Source organism: Rhopilema esculentum, chromosome 21, assembly GCF_057945365.1.
Source record: "Rhopilema esculentum isolate cy_ngs chromosome 21, ASM5794536v1, whole genome shotgun sequence".
Classification (NCBI taxonomy): Eukaryota; Metazoa; Cnidaria; class Scyphozoa; order Rhizostomeae; family Rhizostomatidae; genus Rhopilema; species Rhopilema esculentum.
In genome coordinates, this window is record NC_142835.1 from 5702911 (window position 1) to 5724344 (window position 21434).

Consider the following 21434-nt stretch of genomic DNA (forward strand, 5'->3'; position numbering starts at 1 on the left):
TTAGGTTCCAAAGGTTTTGGGGGCCCTGGGGCAATACCATTTGTTTTTGTAGGTGAGCTGTGAATCGCTCTTTCATTTGCTGAGACAAGCTAAATCAGTAACACATAGAATGTACTTTAAAGATGACTTAAGCCCCTTCAGTATCTGTCAATCGGATTTAAATAGTCTTGAAGTCAAGTAGTATCCTTGGCGTGGTGGCTGATGGGGCTGGGGGCACCTGCCCATATCCTTTGGCAGTTCACCATTAGTTATCAAACATCAGTAAGTAACCCACAAATGCAAAATAGAACTATGGGGTATAATGATAAAGATAAGTTTATGAATATTTTCTAAAATCTCCATTTGGCCTACCTTAAAAGCTCTTTTAAGCCCCAGCTCTCTTTTAAGCTCCCCTCTCTATTAAGCCCCCCTCCTTATCAAGCAAAAAATTTTAAAAAAACCCCTCTCTCCAAAGAAAACATATGCATTGACTGTCTTTTGACAGGTGTTATGATGATAAGATTGTGAGCATGAAATACCACCCATGTATATATTTCCTTGTGCACCTTAGAAGCCCCTTAGAAGTCAGTCAAAATTTGTTTAGAAGATGTACCAGGGGATATCAATTGATCCTGGTGACTCTGAGAAAGATGAGGGCATTATAATTGATAATTGAGAACATTTGTATGACATTATCATAACAAAAAATAATCAAGGAATTTTTATAATTTTTTTGCATTGAATTGTTAATTAGCCCCCCCCCTTTTTTTAAGCCCCTTCTAGGACTGACAAAAGTAAATAAGCCCCTGAGGGCTTGATAGAGCTTTTAAGGTAAATCTATGTATCCTGTTGATATTTTGGATGCAGTTTCCAGACATCCCTAGAAAGATATACTTTCAAAATTTTTAAAAGATCATGGTAGCTGCTTTCACTAAACTCTTTTTACAGTATTGACATTGGGGCATAGTGATGAAGGAAAGTTTTTGAAAATACATTTTGTGCATGTTATAGATGAGTTTTAGGCCATCCAATAACCTCATATTTGTCAAACAAATTATTGTCCGCTTTCATTAAACCTCTTTACAATCTAAACATAAGAATAGCTTATGATTAGTGTCGTCGGAAGGAAATTCATATTAGTAGGGGAAGGGGACTGAGAAAGAATAGAAATATTATTTTTGTTGTAGCCCCCCACTTTCAATCACATTTCACCATCCCTGATAAAGTTGTACCGTGGGCATAATACTCTCTAGAAGGCACCAAAAAAGGTTGGTCCCCCCTAGCCAATTTCATCCCACTATGCCACTGAGGAGGATGCTTTTTAAAGAAAAGAGGTCAACATTTTAAGCTGATTTTTTCGTCTTGAAATGTGCAGCCTTCTCATGCATGTTCATCTGATATTTTGCGATATTTTGTTAGGCTGGATGCTGTTACAAGTCGTATGGAAAATTGATATTAACATTTAGGACTCTAAATGATTTTTTTCTCCCTTATAGAGCACTGTTATGATCAAAACAAATGTAAGGAAGTTATTGACGATATGATCAAATGTTGCCAAAAAAATGGTGCACACTTTGATATAAGATGCTCTGGATTTAAAAAGAATTGATACTTAGGTGTATCTTTGCCAATTCCTTGGCTTCTCTGGGAAGCAATGTTGGATAGAAGGATATTTTTATCCTTGTCATTTCAAGAAGTGATCAATAAAACACAATCTTTGCTGTTCAAGAGAACTGATCAATATTTGACTCAAATACTGATTCTGTAAACATTTGTTTGAGATAAACTGCAGCACAACGCCCTGGCATTCTTGTGCTTTGGCATCATTGAGCACATAGATGTTAACATATCAAACAATTGCTGAGTGGAATACTGCAGTTTCAAAGACACAGAAGTCAGGATTTGATATCTATCTTTTCATGCTTTTCTGGGTATTAGAAGACTCATTCGCAATTTGCTAATGTTTATTGGCAGGTTTATTTATGATGTTGAAATAAACAGAGGCTGGTGAAGAGTCAACCTCTTTGTCTGTTATTGAAATGCCTTCTCCAATATCCAGAAGCTAGAAATAATGGTGAATTTACTTAAGATAGTACCTTTAAATTTAGAATCAATACCCAGATGCTTGTATTTTTGATTGCTTAAGTGAAGAAAAACTCAGAGGTCCTCTGAATTATTGCTGATTCCATTGTGCCTTGCTAAATATCATGATCAAATTGTGTCATTATAATTAAGGTGGTTAAGTTGTGATGTAAAGATGATTTGCTACATACCTTCTGTAAATGTGTTGCATGACGTTAATCAACAAATGTGCTTGGTTTAAACTTTGGTGTGTTTCTTTGAATATGACACTGAAATTGGTTGTGACTCCCCATAATTTTTGTATCATGGGAATGGACAGATTTCAAAGTTTCAAATATTATAAAGCGGAAAAAAGTCATATTTACAGAGATCAAAGTAACAAAGGTCACATTTTGGAAAATTAAGATATTCTGGCCTGTGTTTCCCAGTATTGTCTCCATAACAGGGTAGGTATGTGAGTGGTGACGTTATAAAGATACAGTTAAAGAACTTTGAATTCAGACCTGTCAACCAAAAATTTCCAGAACTTTGGAGTTTTTCAATTTCTTATTAGAGAAACAGGGAGATTCGGTCAAAAATAGAAAGATCACAGGAATTGGTCTAAACTCTAAAACCTTGCGCTAGGCAAACAGTTAACAACAAACATTATAACGAGAACTACTTCATAATCATTTTTACTTTTTCTTAAATCCGTAAACTCAAAAAAACAATGTTGTCTTTAAGAATGTCATTGTAATCATTTATGTGTACATTTAGTTTTAAATGTCAGTCTAAATCAGGAAGTGTTGGGTAAAGAGTGAATTTTGGTTGCTTAAGTCACATGCCTATTGGCAAAACTGCCTTTACGTCAATAGGGATCTAGTTCCTCGTGCCTTCGTTAGTCAGAGTGAGTCAGTGTATGATGCATAGTCTTCTAAGCCTATCAGCATACATGTGCATTTGGGTTTAGTATCCTTTTGCCATATGATGGTATTTTCACTAATGGTATATCTAAGGGTATCTTCAAATACACTCACTTGCAACATACATGTGGCTTGAGAGTTCGTAAGAGCTCTGTTGAAAGAAATAAGAAACAATGAGAAATTTTTAAGAACCTAGGAGACCGGGAAGAAGCAGGCAAAGCCTCTTGGCGAAATCGGGTGGGTTGACAGGTTTGCGAACCTAGACCATGAAATATGAAAGATATCTCCAAATGTGTAAAATCAGTTGAATCTTTTACAGATAGGATAGGTCTTTGACATATGTCTGCAGAATCACTCTAGTTAGGTCCTTTGACAAGTTTCTTAAAGATTTTACTGATTTTGTCCATTTAAAGATAACTTTTAATCTCATGGCATTCTTTCAGGGTTGGTCGGTCCAAACTAAAACTCTCATATTTAAACAGAATATTTTTATGACGTCATCATTTGGAAACTTTCATGACGCTAAAAATTTTTTCCTCGGTGATAGCCACTTTCCCAAGAAGAGGCTAGGCTGAAAACAGTGAAAAGAAGGCAGGTGAAGGAATCTTGGTTGTCCTCTGGATAATTAAAGATTAATTGGTCATTCCTTGTGTAAGACTTTCTGATACTGTCGATTATGCATGTTTAGATTCATAAGTTTATTTTCCATCTTGATACGCGTGCAGGTAGAAGAATGAAATGTTTTCATCTTGCTTTAGCGCAAGTTATCTTCCTTTCCCTATGTTCACCCGAACAAAATAACTAGATACCAATAACAAGATTCGATAAAAAATAAAAATAATTGTGTTTAAAATATCTTATACATGGCCGCTTTAAGATATTCTGTCAGTGCCAAGTACATCTCAGCTCCATGCACAAAATCGTTGCCTCCTGAGAAAAATGTACTCCTAGTTGCAAGATGTGGGAAGTCAGAGTTCTAAGAGTATTTTCCTTCCAAATTGTTACGGAGATGAATCATAGTGCTCTCCATTGCTTATTATAGGATATCCTAATGTGATATTCTACATTATATGATTTTATAATACTTCAGTGTGCATAATCCATAAATTTTGTGGAAGCCTTGCATGCACTGCATATGGATGTATCTAGTTTGTTATTGTTGCAGAAAGGATATTCATTCAGAAGAAAATGGTGCCTGCCAGACTGAAAGCTTTGGCCTGCACCCACCAGTTAATGCCCACACATTATTTAGTGGATTTTTTGCCAAGCAATTGGTTTGCTGCAGCCACAGTATTAACATGTTGTCCTTTCATGTCTTTTACTTTATATATATAAATTGTCTGACATTGACGACTTGGCTTGTCCACCCAAATTTTGTAGCCATAGAGTATGCAGAAATTCCCTTATTCTTTCATTCTTTAAGTATATATTTAATACTTCTTGCTCAAGTAATTTTCAACAAAGAATAATATGAACATGATAAATTTGTCAAGGGAAATTTTTCAAATGCAGAAAGAGTTATCTTTAACTCAGCTCCTAAATCTTCATAAAAGGCCTGTTTTTCAAACAGCAATCAGCAGTTCCTGCTCAGATTTTTAAAACTCTAATTTTAATCAGCATTTTTGCTTATATAAGATCATATATTACGATCTTTATTTTCCAAACATGTTATCTAATGTGTCATCTAATTTTATGAGACTCTTTTGCTTGTCTCTTATAAGGGCAATTTATGCTCTGTGAAAAATTCAAATTAGAACTGGCAGCTATTATAAACTTTTCAAATTTAAGGTTTTCAGTAAAAGAAATTCTTTGTAAGAATTTTGCTTATTATTGATCATGTGCTTTTTATCTTCAGGTATCACTCAAAATGAATGATTGACTTTTGGTGAAAGTTTGTCATGTGAGTTAGCCAAAAACAACTTAGAATCTGTTTATTAACTAGGTATGTTAGGCAAGGTAAACATGTTTAAGAGTTCAGACAGATTTGCCTTGGAAACTGCATCTGAATACAACTCAGAGATGAATACTTTCAAATGTATAATTAAATTTTCTGTCAAGTCAAGCTATTTTTGTTTTGTAAATGGCTGTTTGTCTATATTTATGTTGTTATTAGTTGAATATTTTTGTTTGTCATACTTTAATGGCCTTGAACAGTGGCAGCACTATTCAGTTTTCTCAATGTCTGATTCCAGGTTCTCTTCTCTTAAACAGGTCTGCAACTCTAAAATCATGGCCAATTCTCAGCTTTCTGCCATCAGAGATGGCAGATCAAGTTGTGCAGGCTTTTGTGTTTGGAGGTGCTGGAAATGAAGCCTTGGTTACCTTGTCTTCAGGAGATGTTTACAGTCTGGGATTCAATGGAAATGGTTGCCTTGGGGTGGGGGACAGCACAAGTACAATGGAACCAAGAAAAGTAGAAATTCTGTGTCAAAAAGTTTTGGTTGATTTTGCATATGGTAGTGGACCACACGTCTTAGCTGTAACAGGCATGTTTAAGTTTTCATATAGAGTTGCTAAAATATACATTGAATTCATTAAATAACAAGGAACTTTTCCTCTATGTGTATGGTTTAGGCACCAGTTAGGTTTTTAACACATCAAATTAATGGGTTTTATCAAATTTTTGGATCTCTTCTGCCACCTTGCTGAAATACGTGGGTGACATTCTCTACTCAACACTCCCTGTTTGATAGTTCTGATTCTAATGTTATTGAAAACAGGATGGTATCAGAAGCAACAATTTCTTTCATAAACAAGACCAAACAACACTAGGGGACTCTTGGTTGTTCAATTTGATGTCAATAATTCACAAAACTAATTGAAAACTGTAATCTGAAAATGATGTTGGTGTCATTTTGAATTGCCCTTCAGGGTCCTTGTGCAGCAGGAATTTTGCCCTTTTATATGAAGACTTTTCTTTGATCATAGATTCTGGTGATATTTACAGTTGGGGTCATGGAGGTTATGGACAATTGGGTCATGGCACTTGTGAGAAAACTATTCCTGTCCTGATAAAGACATGTTTTGGTGACCGGAAAGTGTTGCAGGCAGCTTGTGGGTCATACCACTCTATTGCTCTTACTTCCAATGGTGAAGTATGTTAATTCTTTTTTGTGTACTTATTGTTCAGATTAGAACACATTCCAATTAGTTCTAGCCTGTATTAATTGATAAAACTTAATGTGTTTGCTTGACCATGTTTTTTCGATAAGACTTGTTGTATAATCTCTCCCGAATATTGATGTTTGCAGATGTGCATAATTCATTAGGACAGTTGGTGTTGCTCTTCTTTTTACTTTCATCTATGCTTTGAATTTTTCTAAAGAAAGAACTCTTTCGTCTTTGTGTTGGCTGTTTTTAAACTTTCATATGCTTACCTTGCTATAGCTTGCTTTCTTTTGTTACCATTAAAAAACTGGTATCAAAGTCTTTCATCAATGTTTTATTTGGTAGACTGTAAATATGACATCTTGTTGTAAATTAAAGTAAAAAGGCTTCCAAGCTTTTTTCTAAGATAAACAAAGTGCTATCCCATACTTGCCAGCCCTTTTTATCTTATACTTGTTTTAGATCTATTGTATGATCTAATCCAGGCCTTTTTCTTTAAGTTGATGTGAGCGAGCACTCACAATTGTGTCAGCACTTGCAAAATCCCAAACACAATTAATTCTAAGGAATAAATGTCTCATCAATTAACATATTTCTAGTCATCTTTTGTGACCCAAGCAAGTAACCTGCAGGCAAACTTTAGGTACAAGGATGGCTTAGTTGTTAGAGGCGCTGACAACAGACCCAAGGGTCCATGGTTTGAGTCCCTGGCATGACCAAACCCTCACCCAGAGTGAGGAGAGTCACCAGCTCTCTGTAATTCTAGGCATAGGAATAAAGAGGTGTGGTCGTATCGAGAGGAAGGACAACAACAATTCTTGATAAGCATGAGCTTCTCACTGCCCTAAAAACTACCTTCGGATGCTAGGTAGAAACAAATTTGAAGAACTTTTTGCTTTTCTACAGGTTTATGGCTGGGGCTCAAATAACTGTGGACAGCTTGGCACTGGAAGCACCAATAACCAAACTATTCCTAAAAGAACGCTTGGATTATTATGTAATGTTATTGTGCTTAATTTTTGCTCTCATATCATGTCCTTATTGCCGTCTTTGTCTGCTTTTCCTCTATTTATGGCATTGCATATGAAAATTTTTGAGTAACATTGGATAAAATGATGAAACTGTTGAATTGAGATAGCTTGATGGTTGTTGCACAGACCTGATATTTTAAAGATAATAGCAATGGTTTTATTAAAGAAATGGTTGGTGAGAGAAATAAAGTATATTGATTGGTAATAGCCATATGGCTAGTCTTTACATAATCCTAAAATGATATGCAGGTAGCACTTTTACAGTTTTAATGCATCGAATGTGGGTTCTTTAGAATCGGTGTTAGGTAGATTTCTGAAACTTTCTTCCATTAGATTTAAATTAAATATCAAACTTTTGAATAAGATTTAATAAACCTGTTTGCTAAGTGAGCAGTTTTCTTATACATGCTGTTTTCAAATCACAAAGCGTATATTGTGGTGCCCTGGACTTTATGTTTATGACGTATTTTCCGTCTTTTGTTGATGTTTATCAGACTGCCTTTTTTATGTTTATGACGTATTTTCCGTCTTTTGTTGAGTAGCTAGCAAGAAGGTTGCATCAGTTTCCTGTGGTCAATCATTTTCAGTAGCACGGACAGATGAAGGCGAGGTTGGTTCAGCAGTCAAATTCAATTCTTGTACCTTTCTGTTTTTTTATTGACATCCGTTAAAGGTTGGGAGTGTTTGAATAGAGTATGTCAAGAAAAAATTTTGATTTACCGATCCAAAAGTGAAAACAAGGGTCATCAAATAGTTTCATTATAACCTTTATCTATGAATTTATGAAGTACGCCTGCAAAAAAGTTTCTTGCGATGATCACATGGATATTTTCCGAGGTCTAATTGTGACCCTATTTTTTTTCTGACCAAAGCCAATAGTTTGTCCCCTAATAGTATCAAGGACTGTTGCGATAGTGAGACATGGGGCGAGTGGGTCATAAAAATGTTTCTCTTTGGAAAAGTTTCAATGCAAAATCAAGGAGTTTTTGCTATGTAGGGGTACTTCATCGGAAAATTTCCATACTTGTAGGCAAATGAAGGATGGTTCTCCCACTTAATAGTATAGTTAATTGCCTTTTTGGAAACTGCTTTATCGATTGGTTTCTTAAAAAGATACTCAGTTGAGTTTTTTGGGCTCGAGCTAACTTGCAGACTGAAACAGCTCATCATGTTTTTGTTTCACTCTAGTTATTTGCTTGGGGTTATAATGGCAATGGACAGCTTGGTATTGGCAACACAACAAATCAGCACTCGCCATGTAAAGTGCTTATTGGTGGTGGAAGAGTTATTGTCAAAGTTTGTAATTTTTTGAATATTTGTATAAAAGTTAAAAAATTTCTCATATGAACTAGACTAATTCACATATAAATTTTGGAAAAACCACAATTGTGATTTCAAAATTTTCATTGAGAAATACTTTATCAATGTGGAAACACATTTCTTAAGATCTCAAAGATTTAAAGAAATTGAGCAAAATGAAGTGCGTTTTATTTTTTGTTGCTTCCTATCGGGATGTTTGATAAACTTGCAAGTTTATTTCTTCAACGAAATAAATTGTGCATTTTTGTAGTTGTTTGACCTTAGTCAAAGTATCACCTGGGTATTTCTGCTCCATTGCTGTATACAGGTGCTTTGTGGAATGGCACATGTGCTGGCTCTCTCAGACATTGGTGAGCTTTATAGCTGGGGTGCCAACTCATATGGTCAAATCGGTGTTGGCAACACTTTGAATACGTCTGTGCCGAACCTGATCAATTCAGTGGAAGACAGGCAAGTGATATCGCATTGTTCAATTGCGCGCACATATAAATATATCTGACATATGTATGTATATGTATCTGTCTGACCTGTCAACCACTACACTGCATTATCTTACGAAACGTGTTTCAAACCCTGTAGTAATGCGTATGGAAGTATTATTCGTGATTCTCGCTTTGAAATGTTATTACTAGCTTTTACTATTTCTTGTCTTAATTTCAGATGGTCTGACATCGCAGCACATCATTATACCCACATATCAGCTGGCCTAACTGTCTCTAACAAGGTAAGACAACAAAATGGAAAAGATGGCCCTCTTGTTTTACTAGCAAAGTAGGACTCGTGTTTTGCACAGGCATAAATCCAACAGCTGCAATGAGTGCAAAGGAAGCCCACTCGCAATCTGAATCCTTCAATAACTTGAAATGTTATTACCGCTAAGTAAATATAGAGTGATTGTCAACAAATTTGTCTTTGAAGCTTGCTGGATGTTTCTATCTTATTTACAAAATTAGCTATATTAGTAGATTCGAAAATATTATTTAACAGCCTTATTAAATAGGGCAGCAACAGATTATGTATTCCGATTTACCTCATGTGCCTGCAAATGACTGGATATAATCCAAGCCAGACTTTCGTTAATATTTCTAGATAAGTCAACGTAAACGCTTTCTGCATGAAAGACGGTAAGTTACTCAATATTTTGCATTGAATGGCTAGCATAGGACTAAATTCGCACTCCCCAATAGTGTCTATTATTATGATCTTTCAGGTTTATATGTGGGGTCAATGCCATGGTCTAACGCTCCTTACACCACGGAAAGTTGCTGTCTCTTCCCTTGATGAAGTTTTTGCTTGCTTTGGAATGCCACAGGTGATGTTTAGACCCATCACTGTTGGTGAGAAATTTTCTCAGCATTTTTCCTATAACGAATCTCTGTCAATTGTGATTTTAGTTTTGAACTCACTGCTCTTTGCTTTATAAGTTCCCTTCAAATTTTATCAGCTTTTTCCATTGCAAGTTAGAGGACATTTACACAAGACTCGGTCGATTTTTCAAGTCTCCTGCTTTTTTAAAAGTGATTCTTCACCCAATGTTTTTGTAGTCCAGATAGAAATCTTGGTGAATAAATGAAGTTTGTTTCTACGATATGAAAAAGCTTTACTTCAAAGTTGGGCATTCTTTTTTCTTGAATCTTTCTGTGTTTATTTCTTTGCAGATTTGTGCACGGGACAAGGTGTAAAGGAATCGATAAAAGATGCATTTAATGACAAGGTAAGAATATCTTTTGCGTAGTAAACAAAAACAGTTTTTTGGTCAATCCTTTAAAAAGGCAACAGTTTCATGTGGTTTGTATTTCTGCCGCTTTGCAAATTGCTTCTAAAAAATTTTCCAAGCTTTGTTTAACTTTCACACTTTTCTGAAAAGTTGGATTGAAAAGTGTGTTTTATTTTATATTGCCTTTTTGATGTTGTTGTTTAGCTATAGATTGTTTTAATGTTGCCTTTTTCAAAATCTCTTGAAGAGCATCTCACTACCTTGGCTGCTGGTGTCTCATCTGATGACCAATATATTCATTCTGTTTCTCAGAATAACTATTGAAATTAACTCCTCTGTCCACTTTTTATTTAACCTTCATGTTGGACTATCTCTTCTTCTTCAGCTTACTCAGTTGCTGTCTTTGAAAAACGTTCTCTATAGCTTTTTTCATCACTTCAGAGTTCATCTGACACATGTTCTGATGTGACATTTCTTCTCCTGTTTCTAGGAAAGTTCTGATCTGACATTCCTTGTTGAAGGGGAGCCAATTTACGTTCATAAAGCGATACTCAAAATAAGGTAATTATTGCTTTCAAAAGAAACTCAAGCTTAATATATTTTTAAATTACGTGAAGCCCCTTCTGTTCTATCACTATTTATTAATCGTTGAATTGTGTATGCCTGTTTGAAACGTTCTCTCGGAATTTCGTATATAATAACATTTCCTTTTAAAATCAGAGATGTAATGCTGTTTCGAATATTCCTCTTTTAATTAATGTTTTTTTCGTAACTAGATGTGAGTATTTTCGCTCGATGCTGCAGTCACATTGGGAGGAGTGCCAAAAAAGGTATGGTTTTGACGAATAAAAGACATTCCCTAGTATTATATGCTAGATTTGTGGTTGGTTTTGTATAACTAATTGGTTGCAGGCCTTGCTCTCATCGAGATTATCAATGAACTCACCATCTTGTAAATGGAGGTGCTATCCATGTAATATTAAGCATCCGAGTGGTGGTGAATCAAAGAATATGCTCCTTTATACATTCAATACTAAAAATTACAAATAAAAGCCAGAATTTTTGTGAAAAATTGAATATTCAATTCATAAATTTTTCGTAGGTTGTGCGAAGGGTGTTTAGATTTATTTTGAAGCTTTCACAAAGAAGGTCTTCTGGAATTTTTTCTGAATTATCCGCATATAATTTTCATTGTTTGCATATGACAGTCCGATCTGCATTCATATTGATTTGGCTTCTATTCTTTCATCATATCTTTTATTCTTTTGCTTTGCAGCGAAATCGAGATTTCCAACTTCAGTTTGATTGTTTTTAAAGCTTTTCTGAAATTCCTTTACACTGAAGAAGTGGATTTGCCCATACACGAGGCAATAGGTTTGTCTTTTTTTGTTTATGGTGCTTCTTTTTTCATTAACTGATTATAGTTCCAATGAATGTTAGAAGGTGACGCTAGAGATTCAGTGCTCATTGTTATAAAGGGATATGGCTTGATTCTATCAATTAAATTCTTGTTCATTTTATATAACCAATGATAAGCCAGTCTTTTAGTATAGGCCTCAAATTTAGATCTCTGTATATTAAAGCTTGTTGTTTCCTATGCATTTGATAAGAAGACTATTTTTATCTGGATCAAAGCCTATCATTGTTGTACAAAAAGTAAAGCGCATTGAAAAGGTTGTCTTATGGCATGTTTGTATCTGTAATTGTTTCTGTATCCGTGATGCACATTTATGTATCTGTGATGCACTGTTGTAGACTGGCTGCCATGACTCAATATCATCTTAAAGCTTTGTTGCGGATTTTTCATACCCGTAGTTCCCATTACGAATACAACTGTGTTTAAAATCATTGGCGTATCGCGCGCCATTCCATTTTTTTTTCTTTCTCCTGCATTTTCTTATAACAGGTTATATTTCCTGGTCTTTCAAACAGGACTGCTTGATCTTGCAAATTTGTATTGCGAAGAGAAGCTGAAGCAGAAATGTGAGAGTCTGATTTTGCAGAGCATATCCGTAGAGAATGCCGCAATGTTAATGGAGGCAGCCATCAAATACAACGCCAAGGTAAATATACTAGGGTGAATCTATAGTGAAGGAACTGGAAGGTTATCACACCTCATTACACCTTCTGCCAAATCAAGAAGTACATATAATGTGAAGTAAAAATACAGTGGTTAGGGTCGTGGATTCAAAGGGTTCGAATCCCTGCCATGATCAAACTTTCCCTTAGAGTGAGAGTTGCCAGCTGCCTGTAATTCTAGACGTAGGAATCACAAAGCGTGGTCACTTCGAAAGAAAGGTCTGGGGCAATGCTTGATAGGCATAACTTATCGGTGGCTTAAAAACTACATTCGGAAGCTAGGTAGTATCAAATAGCAAGCAATGCAGTACATACAGATTTCTTTAGTTTTTTCACCAATTTTACTACATTCGGCAGCAGTTTTGCGTTTTGGTTTCAAGTCAGAAAATTGACGTGGCTTCTACCTGCAAATGTTTCAAAATACATATATGTATATTTATTGTACATGCTTGTTTCTATTTTCTTTGTATTATAATGCTGGTGCAACCACTCCGTAGATTTGAGCGGCCTTCCATCTCACAAATTTTGTCTATCTATATTTCTCTAATTTTCTTGCAGAACCTGGAGGATTTTTGCTTCCATTTCATTGTATGTCACCTCACTGCTGTGACACAAACAATCTCCTTTAAGGCACTGGACGGTGAAACGGTCAAAAACTTGATCATAAAAGCAAGTGAGGCGGGCGCGTTCAAGCGTTGAGCTTTCTTTGCACGCCAATAGACATTATAGCATCACAAATCATATACGAAGACCATTTTGACGTCAAGTACGTGATATAGATCACTGTTTCACCTGTATTAAGTTATCTGTCTGTAAAGAAGATAACTAAGCTAGTTGATGCAGGATTCATTAAAGGGATTGGAAAGAACAAGTCAAAATCTATTTGGCTTTATTGACTGGCTTACAGGTAGAATTCAGATTAGTTACCTAGGGTTTGACAAAGGACTAAATTTGTTAAGGACTGAATGTGTTAAGTGCATAAAACAGATGCTTCTCTTCGTCCAAAATTAAACAAGATCTTATGATTACGCCCTAAGGACCAACCAAAGGTCACAACTACGGTCATAAAGATAAAAATTCATTGTTGGTCTTTTTTATTAGATAATTGCTAGGATGTATGTCTCTTTTGATAAAAGCGTGTCTCTCTACGCCTTATATACCAGCATGCAATTTAGTATAATCAAGTATCCCCAGGCCCCCGAAAATCAATACGGCAGAATATTAAAAACATAGGTGGTCAACAGCGTCCTAGATTTTCAAGACAACATGAAGAAAAAGGGTTTTGTCAATGAATCTCGTCATTGGAATGAACTGATAGAGAGTCTTTCCGTTGCCATATTTGAACCCAATTATGGTGTCTCTTTTCTGTACACATTGAGCAAAAATTGATGATGACGAAGGCTCGTTGATATTTACTGAATTTTACGTTTTAGGGAAAATTTATCTATATATTGCATACAGACTATCGATTCTGAGTAGCACTTCACTTCCAGATGCAGATTAGCTGTACCTTATTGTTATGGGGGTCAGATCTCAAAACTAGTAACATCCCAGGGACTCAGATCTGCTTGGTACAGAACTGGAAAACGCTTGATCGTCTTGATGATATAAATATATGTGTCTAATTAGTCTTGTTTTGATACACATAAATGCTCTATGTTTTTGTAACAAAATTTTGCTTTAGGTATTTTTAGATATACTTTCAGCTTTTGGTTAGTTGGCTCGAAGTTTTTTAAATGTTTCTCTTGAACAGCATTCTAATGGATGCTGATGGATATGCAATTAAAGAATTGTTCTAGAGTTCATTAATTCATGTTTCTGTGGGTGTTTGTCTTGAATATTTTTTTTTTTTACTATCATGAATTCTAAAACTGAATACACTATAATTTAGATGTGCCAGTCATAGCGGAAAAGACACAAAGTCACCAAGTTTCCACTATGAAAGGCACTTACAATATTAATTAGAGTTAAATACAACAAACTCAAAAGCAAAAAAGACACATAACAAGCACATGGCAAACAGTTACTGTACTTACACGAGACAGTGTTGCTTCAATCCAATTTTTGCCAAAATCCAATAATCTAAACTAAAATCGTTTCGTTTTATTTATGAAAGAAGCTGTTTCCTCTATAACCATTTTGTTAACATTAGCGTCAAAATTGCAACTTCCAAAAAGTAGAAGGTGACAGAATGATCTAGGGTCCATATCCGAAGCAGTGGAATTAGTCATCTTTTCAAGATGGCGAAAGAGATCTTGTCGCAATATGTCTGGAATATGAACGAGCTTAAGTTTTTTATAAGAATGCTAAAATAGATAAAATGAATAAAACCAATCTTAGTTTCTTTTGAAATACGTGCATTTTCGAAATTTATGTATAGATAAATTCATTTCTATTGATATTTCTCACTTTGTAAAAATCCTTACATACAAAATTTTGCTTTAGATATTTTCGCATCTAAATATTTTACTTTAGATTGATGCATCTAGTCAATTATTTACACTGTCTAATTAGAAGCAGCAAATACATTAAAAATTGTTCAGCAAAAAATGCTCATAATAAACCCTTGGTGCTGTGCATGCTGTCATTGCAATAGTAATTAAGATATTGGTGTTCTACTGTACCGAAAAATTACAAAATGCAAAATAAAACGAATTTATATAGGAAAGATATCACATTGAAGTTTCAATTAACCCTCAGCTTTAAAATGCAAAGCGTTCCAGTCCCACGTGCTTTGGCTATTAAGATTGCCATGGTGCAGATGATATCCTATTTACGGTTCATAAGCTATCAGTATGAGATGGAACTTGACGAAGGTCACGTATCTCGTTTTTAGAGAAAAAACTATCAATAGATGAGTAATTTTTCTGAGTTAGATTAAGGTCTGAATTTTAGATTCCTATGGTTGTCTTTGGATCACATTCAGCAGAAACGGCAGACTTAATTATGCAAAATAAATCTAGAATCAGGATATTTTTAGATATGCTTTCGATACTCTTTAGGCCTACTTTTAAATTGCACAAAGACATTTCTCGTTGAAAAGAAACGAAAATAGTAACATTGTCAATTTTTTCATGCTTTTGGAAAAGTTTGTTGCTTTATCAATTTTGGCTCCTCATATTGAATAACAAAGTTTTAAACAAGCAAAACCGTATGGCGCGTTATGAGGTAAAATACTTTCGGGACTAAGTTACCTTAAAACTCTACAATTCTGTAGAATTATTTTAGTAGAACTCTTTTTCCTAGCTTAAAGATAAATTGTTGTGTCTACATCATTTTACCCAACTTTGGAAAGCTAGCTAGCTAAAGCAAAAACCTTAATTTAGATCAGGGGTCGGCAACCCGCGGCCCGCAAGGTACTTTTGTGTGGCCCGGAAGGCCCCTGTTAATCTGTAAATAATTTGGCCCAATGCACGAGTGTCGGCTCGGATTCAGTGATCCTAGATTCTTGTCTAGATTAGCATTCCTCGTTATCACTACTAGTCACTCGAACAAGCTGAACAAGAAGCTTCAAGGTCATGGTCAATTTCTGAATGTCATGTATGAACATGTTGTCACGTTCCTGCTTATGCAACATCTTTAGAAAACCTAGCTGAATCAAGGGAACTTGGTTCACTTTCCATCTTCAAATGGAGTTGATCGAGCTGCAGGGTACCAGTGAATTGAAACAGAAATACAAGTAAACTCGTATCATCCCGTTTTATATGGAGTATCTTCATGGTGGATGATGGTTCATATCCAGGTCTGGTGCAGCATGCTAAGAAGATGTGTTGCATGTTTGAAAGTACTAATCTTCGCGAAAGTCTCTTCTCAAAAATGAAGAAAGCGAAGAGTCGTCTGCGATCTCGAATGACTATCAGCACCTTGCGGCTGTCAACATAAACAATTCTGCCAAATATTGAGAAGTTGGCCAAGGACATGCAGCACCAAGTTGCGCATTAGCTTCTTGTAACATAACATACTGAACAGTGAACATGTACTTTACATCTATCTTTGTATTTACGAACTGCTTCCACGTTACAGTACATTTACCGATAAATACAATTTTATTGATAGGATTAGCAGTTAGGTAGAATTGGTATATATTAGAATTTAGAATTATACTGTATTTTGAGTTGCGGCCCTGGTATGCATGTCAGAAATCATTTTTGGCCCCCAGTTTTATAAAGGTTGCCGACCCCTGATTTAGATAATTGAAGGGAACTATGCTTATATGCCATGAAGCTAGAGGATGTGAAAAGGTTGTATGCAAACCATCACAAAAGTGTGTTGTTACTTCTTGGAATTCCATTCCTGTCATAGGAAATGCTTTTGTTGAAATGTATGTATCTCTGTCTTTTCTTTTTTTACCTCTATATTCTGCAAAAAGTTAAGTAGAGTAAAACTGATGCAGGTGTCTGACGATCTACTATAGCCACAACCCCACGGTATGCTCTGTTAACTATTGTCAGTCCCCAACCTCAGACCTTTCTTTATCGGAAAAATGCAGCACAGTTCTTGAAGTGTTTAGCTGATATCATGCAAGGCGATGTTATCAATTCCAACGTTTTTCGGTGACTCATTCCTGTGCAGCTTATGGTATTCGTTGTAGGTGATCCATGTCTGTTTCAAGAAGGCTCTCTTGGACCTAGTGCACATGAGTAGAATAATGGCAAGGAGCAGAATTCCATAAGCAAAACCAGTGATAGCAATGAAGTATATACCATTCCCAGCCAGCCCAGAGAGTTGGTATTGCGCTGTGGAATAGACAATTTTACTTCTCAAATAAATATCAATGTGATGCGAGTATCATCAGGCATCAGAGGTGGCATTTCAATAAAAGTTATCGCACAGAAAACCTCAGCAGTTCAAGTTTCTCACATAAATTCATTAAACCTTATATCCATTTTATAGCTGATGAAAGAGTACAGTCATTGTCGTTCAAAAGGTGAACAGTTTCTTGGTCACTGAAGCTGCGCTCTAACATATTAACTACAAACAAATTTTGTCTATGTCCTTCTTTTTTGTTCCACCAGTAAAAGGACCACCGAGAAATTGCTCGTAAGATATTTTTAAAAATATCAAACAATTTTTTGGAGGTTTTTCTTAAATTGAAGGTGTGGAGTTGCTTTCAGTTTCCACTATCCTATAAACTTCTCTTATAATTGATATTTTTTGTGCCTAAATTGTTGCAGAATGTTATCAAACCTTTGGCACTTTAAATGGGTATCTCTATAGCGCACAAAAGTCATGTTTAAACTGTTGATCATATAGTGTCAAATCATGAAATACAAATGCTAGGACCTTAAATGTCAGTTCCTGTGGTCGCAATTTTTCGAGAGTCGTCACTATGAGGCCATGCTATCAAGAAATAACTCACCTTTGCGAATAACAACCTCGGCATAAACATTACCCAAAGTTCCGTGTTCATTCTCTTTCATGAATTTCAACATGAAATCTCTTGACCACTGCGACAGAGCAAAGGCAAACCTCAAAGTCAGCGTACTTGAGCTGAAGAAAGCAAAAAACATATGATGCTTTTGAAGATAATTATGTTTTCAATTACCTATCTGGGATGGGAACATTTGTTGAAGACAACGTGTGATGTGAAAATTCTTTCTATTATGAAATACTATACATTTATAAAAAATGGCATCAGTTTTCTCAAAAGTGGCATTGATTATCAAGACTATTGATATTTATTCACAAAACAATAATGCATTGCTTGAAAATATCGCCTTATCAATACAGATGTGGCACCAATCAGACTTAAAGGAGTATCGAGAGAGAAGGACTTAAATTAAAGGATATCTTAATTTGTTCTTGGTCGGTTTCTCCGTCATTTCACAATAGAGTGTGACGTCATAAATCTTTTACTTTTGAAGACATAACTATAAACAACACCTTGCAATACCTCCAAAAGCACAAAAAACGTTTAACCTATTGCTAACTGACTGAGATGCGGCAAGGAAAAGAGCTGAGTTTTGCTAATTGATGGCCGGGTTCATAGATTTTAGAATCAAGACGAATTTTAGTGATTTAATGGAGAAGAGCCTATGCTCATGCTGTCTTTTCTCAGCTTTTTTTAAGCAAGTCCACTTTCTCGCAACCAACGAGCATTCATCCTGAATTTTATTCAAGAAATTCAAACACGAAGAAATTAAGGTGTCGTTTTTAAATTTCTTTTGCATTTTACGATGATATTGATAACTGGTTAAAGCTGTTGGGCGGCCAACATTTTGCAGAATCTTGCACAGGGAACAACTTTTGCGTGAATCTTGGGTTAACTTACCTTGTAACAGCACTTATACCAACAACTCTGCCAACACCTCTGAACTGTCTATATTTCTAGAAAATTATCAAACGTTTATACAATAGGAGACAGAACATACTGCACGATCGATTGAACATGTTATATGCATTGTAATGACCAGCTTTATACCGTGCTATTGCATAAAAACAGACTGTTTTCAAAGGGGTAAGGGGTGAAAGGGAACCTTGCATATGGGAAGGTTCCAATTCCGTAAAATTTCTATAACTTCAGAGTACAATACAATTGTGTGTGCACAGTTTTGTTAGGACACTGGAATCTTTACAAAACTATTTCAAATAAACGTAACACCCCTTTCATTCAACTGAAAGCAAACTTTGATAGCTATCTCATATTTATGATAATAAAGAAATCCACTCTTTTACCATATCTTAAGAATATCATCAGATAAAATACTTACTCTGGAACCAATGCTACCTATGCATTCCGGGGCAATCCCTTCCAGAGCAAATGGGCTAAAAGTAACAGTGTTTCCAAAAATGCCTTCGAGGTATGACGCATGGCAAACTTGAACTGCAAAGAAAAGGTTATTCTTGATGTCAATATTCTGATAGACGTAGTTTAATTTAAAGACTGAATTTTGGTCAAGTTCATACACGTGTAACTTGTATTCTAGATTAAATATTCCATATTTCTTGTATTTCATAAAATGTTATATTATATCCCTTATGTGTTGTTTTGTTGTGTTCTACATTTCAGAAAATTAAATGCAATGAAAATAGCTTGGATCTTACACCTCTTTGTCGTCTAGAAATAAACAAACCAACTCCACGTAAACAGAAATCTGACTTCATTTCAATTCAAAATGGGTTACTGCTTTTTTGAAAATGCTTTTTATAAGCATGTAGTTACAAAACCTAGTTGTCAACTAATGGGGCTCCACCCTTGCTTTTCCCGGGGACCCTGGATTGCTTGTAAAATTGGAACTGCATACCTCCATTGTAAGATATCCCAACATTCGCTTCCTCTTCTATATGCATCCTTACTTTTCCAAAGATCCACTCTCCATCAGATATCTGTCTGCTGAACCGTTCACAAAAGACCGAGCAGCATTTGTAGTCGGCTGTTATTGATAGTAGAGTTTCCCCACTGCCTGGAAGACTTGAAATACACAAAAATTTCAAATATTGCTTTACAGTTTTAATGAGCAATATAAACGGTTTTGTTCAGAGAGATATGCAACAACGGGTGCCAAAAACACTGCTGACAAACAAAAGATATAATAGTTTAAGAGACATACATTAGCTTATTTTGTCTGAAACTGTTTGGAATAGCGTTCTAAGCGTTGTATAGCAAACAAGGTTTGAAAAGTAAAATTATGTTACATTATATAAAACGTCAGAAGACTTCGTGATAATCTGCCAAAAAACAAGGAAGAATTCTACCATCAACAGACCCTCAAATATAAGTTTTTTTCCAGTTAGTCTTCCTTATACAACATAAAGTTTTTAAAATTGAACTTTTCCTTGAGGGGAAAACCATCAAACTAACATAATTTGAAAGAATCAGGTATTAAAACAATCAGGAGTAGCAGAATTGAATTTCATTATAAACTTACTTTATACCATCGTATCCAACATTAGTGATAACTCCTCTGGCAAGATTAAACGATATCAACTGCAGAACAAAAAATACGGTTATGGTTTTCGTCTAAAATGAAATAGCATAATTTATCATCATACCCCTCTTTTTAATTCTCGGCATTCAAAGCCTTACCTTATAAAACGCACAAGTTTTCAACAGCTCCAAGATATTTGAAAAAATGCAAGATTTATCTAAATAACTGCAACGAAAACGAATTATAGAATATATGCCTTAACTGTTGCTACAGACATAGAAGCATGAACATTTAATGAGGGAGTAAATTTTAAATAACTTGAATTGTATAAAGAAATTTTCTGATACAGACTGATGAGTAGAAAAGAGATTGCACTGGCCCAAAAAAATTGTAGGGCCATTTCATCAGAGAACAAGCGAAAATTTCGTATGCAACAAGGGAAAGGTCCAACTTTTAAATAGAATGATAACAACATAACTTGAAATGTAATTATGAAGACTTTTTTCGTACCTCGCCCTCTGTGATATTCCCTTGGCTTGCAGACAAGTTGAAGCAACCTGTATTTGAGAATGTGTTTACAACAGCCACTTCCTCGTCCAGTTCTATTGAGAATGTTGTCTTGTTGGCTCTTAGTATTAGTATAAAATTAAGATAAAATATACAAAGCAAAATTGTGATGCTCGTCAGAGAGCCCATCTTCAAAGATCCGACTTGTACCAACTATCAGAAAGCTTGGGCACTAAAGACGGGGGGGTCATTATTTCATTTTACCAATGGAGAAATGTTTTGAAATATCTGATTAAACTGATGAAAAAGCGAAATTATTTAACAAACTTAGTTGAATAAGAAGAATACACGCACATGTCTATGACGCATTTCAACCCGGGATCTTCTTGTAAACGCTGTAACTTTTCCCCTTCATGCAGGTTTGCATCATAACATGCAAAAATATTACTGTCCATTGACAACAGGTGAAGTAGTCACCATGGAACTGAGAGCAATGTTAAGCAGATTTCAAAATTCTTGAACCCCTCAAAGAAAATCTACCTTTTTATGATATCCATGCTGCAGAGGAAGTGTACAAATTACAAGAGCTTTAATTTATTTCGCCCTGTTGAAAAACGATGGTAAAAGTTGATCGCTTTTGTTGTATTGGTCGGTGTGGACCTTGCAAAAGCCAGTTTTGAAAAAAGCGATGCATGGAAGATAGATTAAAAATAAACCACAAAATTGACAGACATTTCAGTGACTTTCTTTAAATGTAAGATCGTAGTGTATAGAGATCAGGGTTCGGGTCAAGTCTGTTTCCATTTCCAAGCTCGTGAAGAAACTAGAGAATGAAGTCTAG

The 21434-nt window shown here is 35.4% G+C and overlaps 2 protein-coding genes across 3 annotated transcripts; one reads left to right on the top strand and one right to left on the bottom strand.

Moving 5' to 3' along the window:
- Positions 1-3505: 3505 nt before the first annotated feature.
- Positions 3506-14023, top strand: LOC135684836 (RCC1 and BTB domain-containing protein 1). 2 transcript variants are annotated; one of them, XM_065200518.2, is made up of 17 exons: positions 3566-3614; positions 4129-4192; positions 4819-4863; positions 5175-5449; positions 5892-6058; positions 6978-7068; positions 7645-7712; positions 8291-8398; positions 8730-8872; positions 9083-9146; positions 9633-9759; positions 10081-10136; positions 10630-10700; positions 10916-10969; positions 11416-11513; positions 12072-12202; positions 12777-14023. In XM_065200518.2, coding segments are annotated over exons 3-17 (1596 nt in total). In that variant the 5' UTR covers positions 3566-3614; positions 4129-4192; positions 4819-4861; the 3' UTR covers positions 12918-14023. The 2 variants fall into 2 exon arrangements, with proteins under 2 accessions (XP_065056589.2, XP_065056590.2); XM_065200517.2 differs by lacking the exon at positions 4129-4192 and having other exon boundaries at positions 3506-3614.
- A 520-nt stretch (positions 14024-14543) lies between these two features.
- LOC148957626 (uncharacterized) lies at positions 14544-21373 on the bottom strand. Its single transcript, XM_089114943.1, has 7 exons — positions 20597-21373; positions 20087-20145; positions 19463-19629; positions 18929-19041; positions 18490-18545; positions 17578-17708; positions 14544-16954 (listed from the first exon to the last, which is right to left on the bottom strand). Exons 1-7 carry the CDS (start codon positions 20780-20782, stop codon positions 16725-16727), a joined length of 942 nt encoding a protein of 313 aa, XP_088971069.1. The 5' UTR covers positions 20783-21373; the 3' UTR covers positions 14544-16724.
- Positions 21374-21434: the final 61 nt, after the last annotated feature.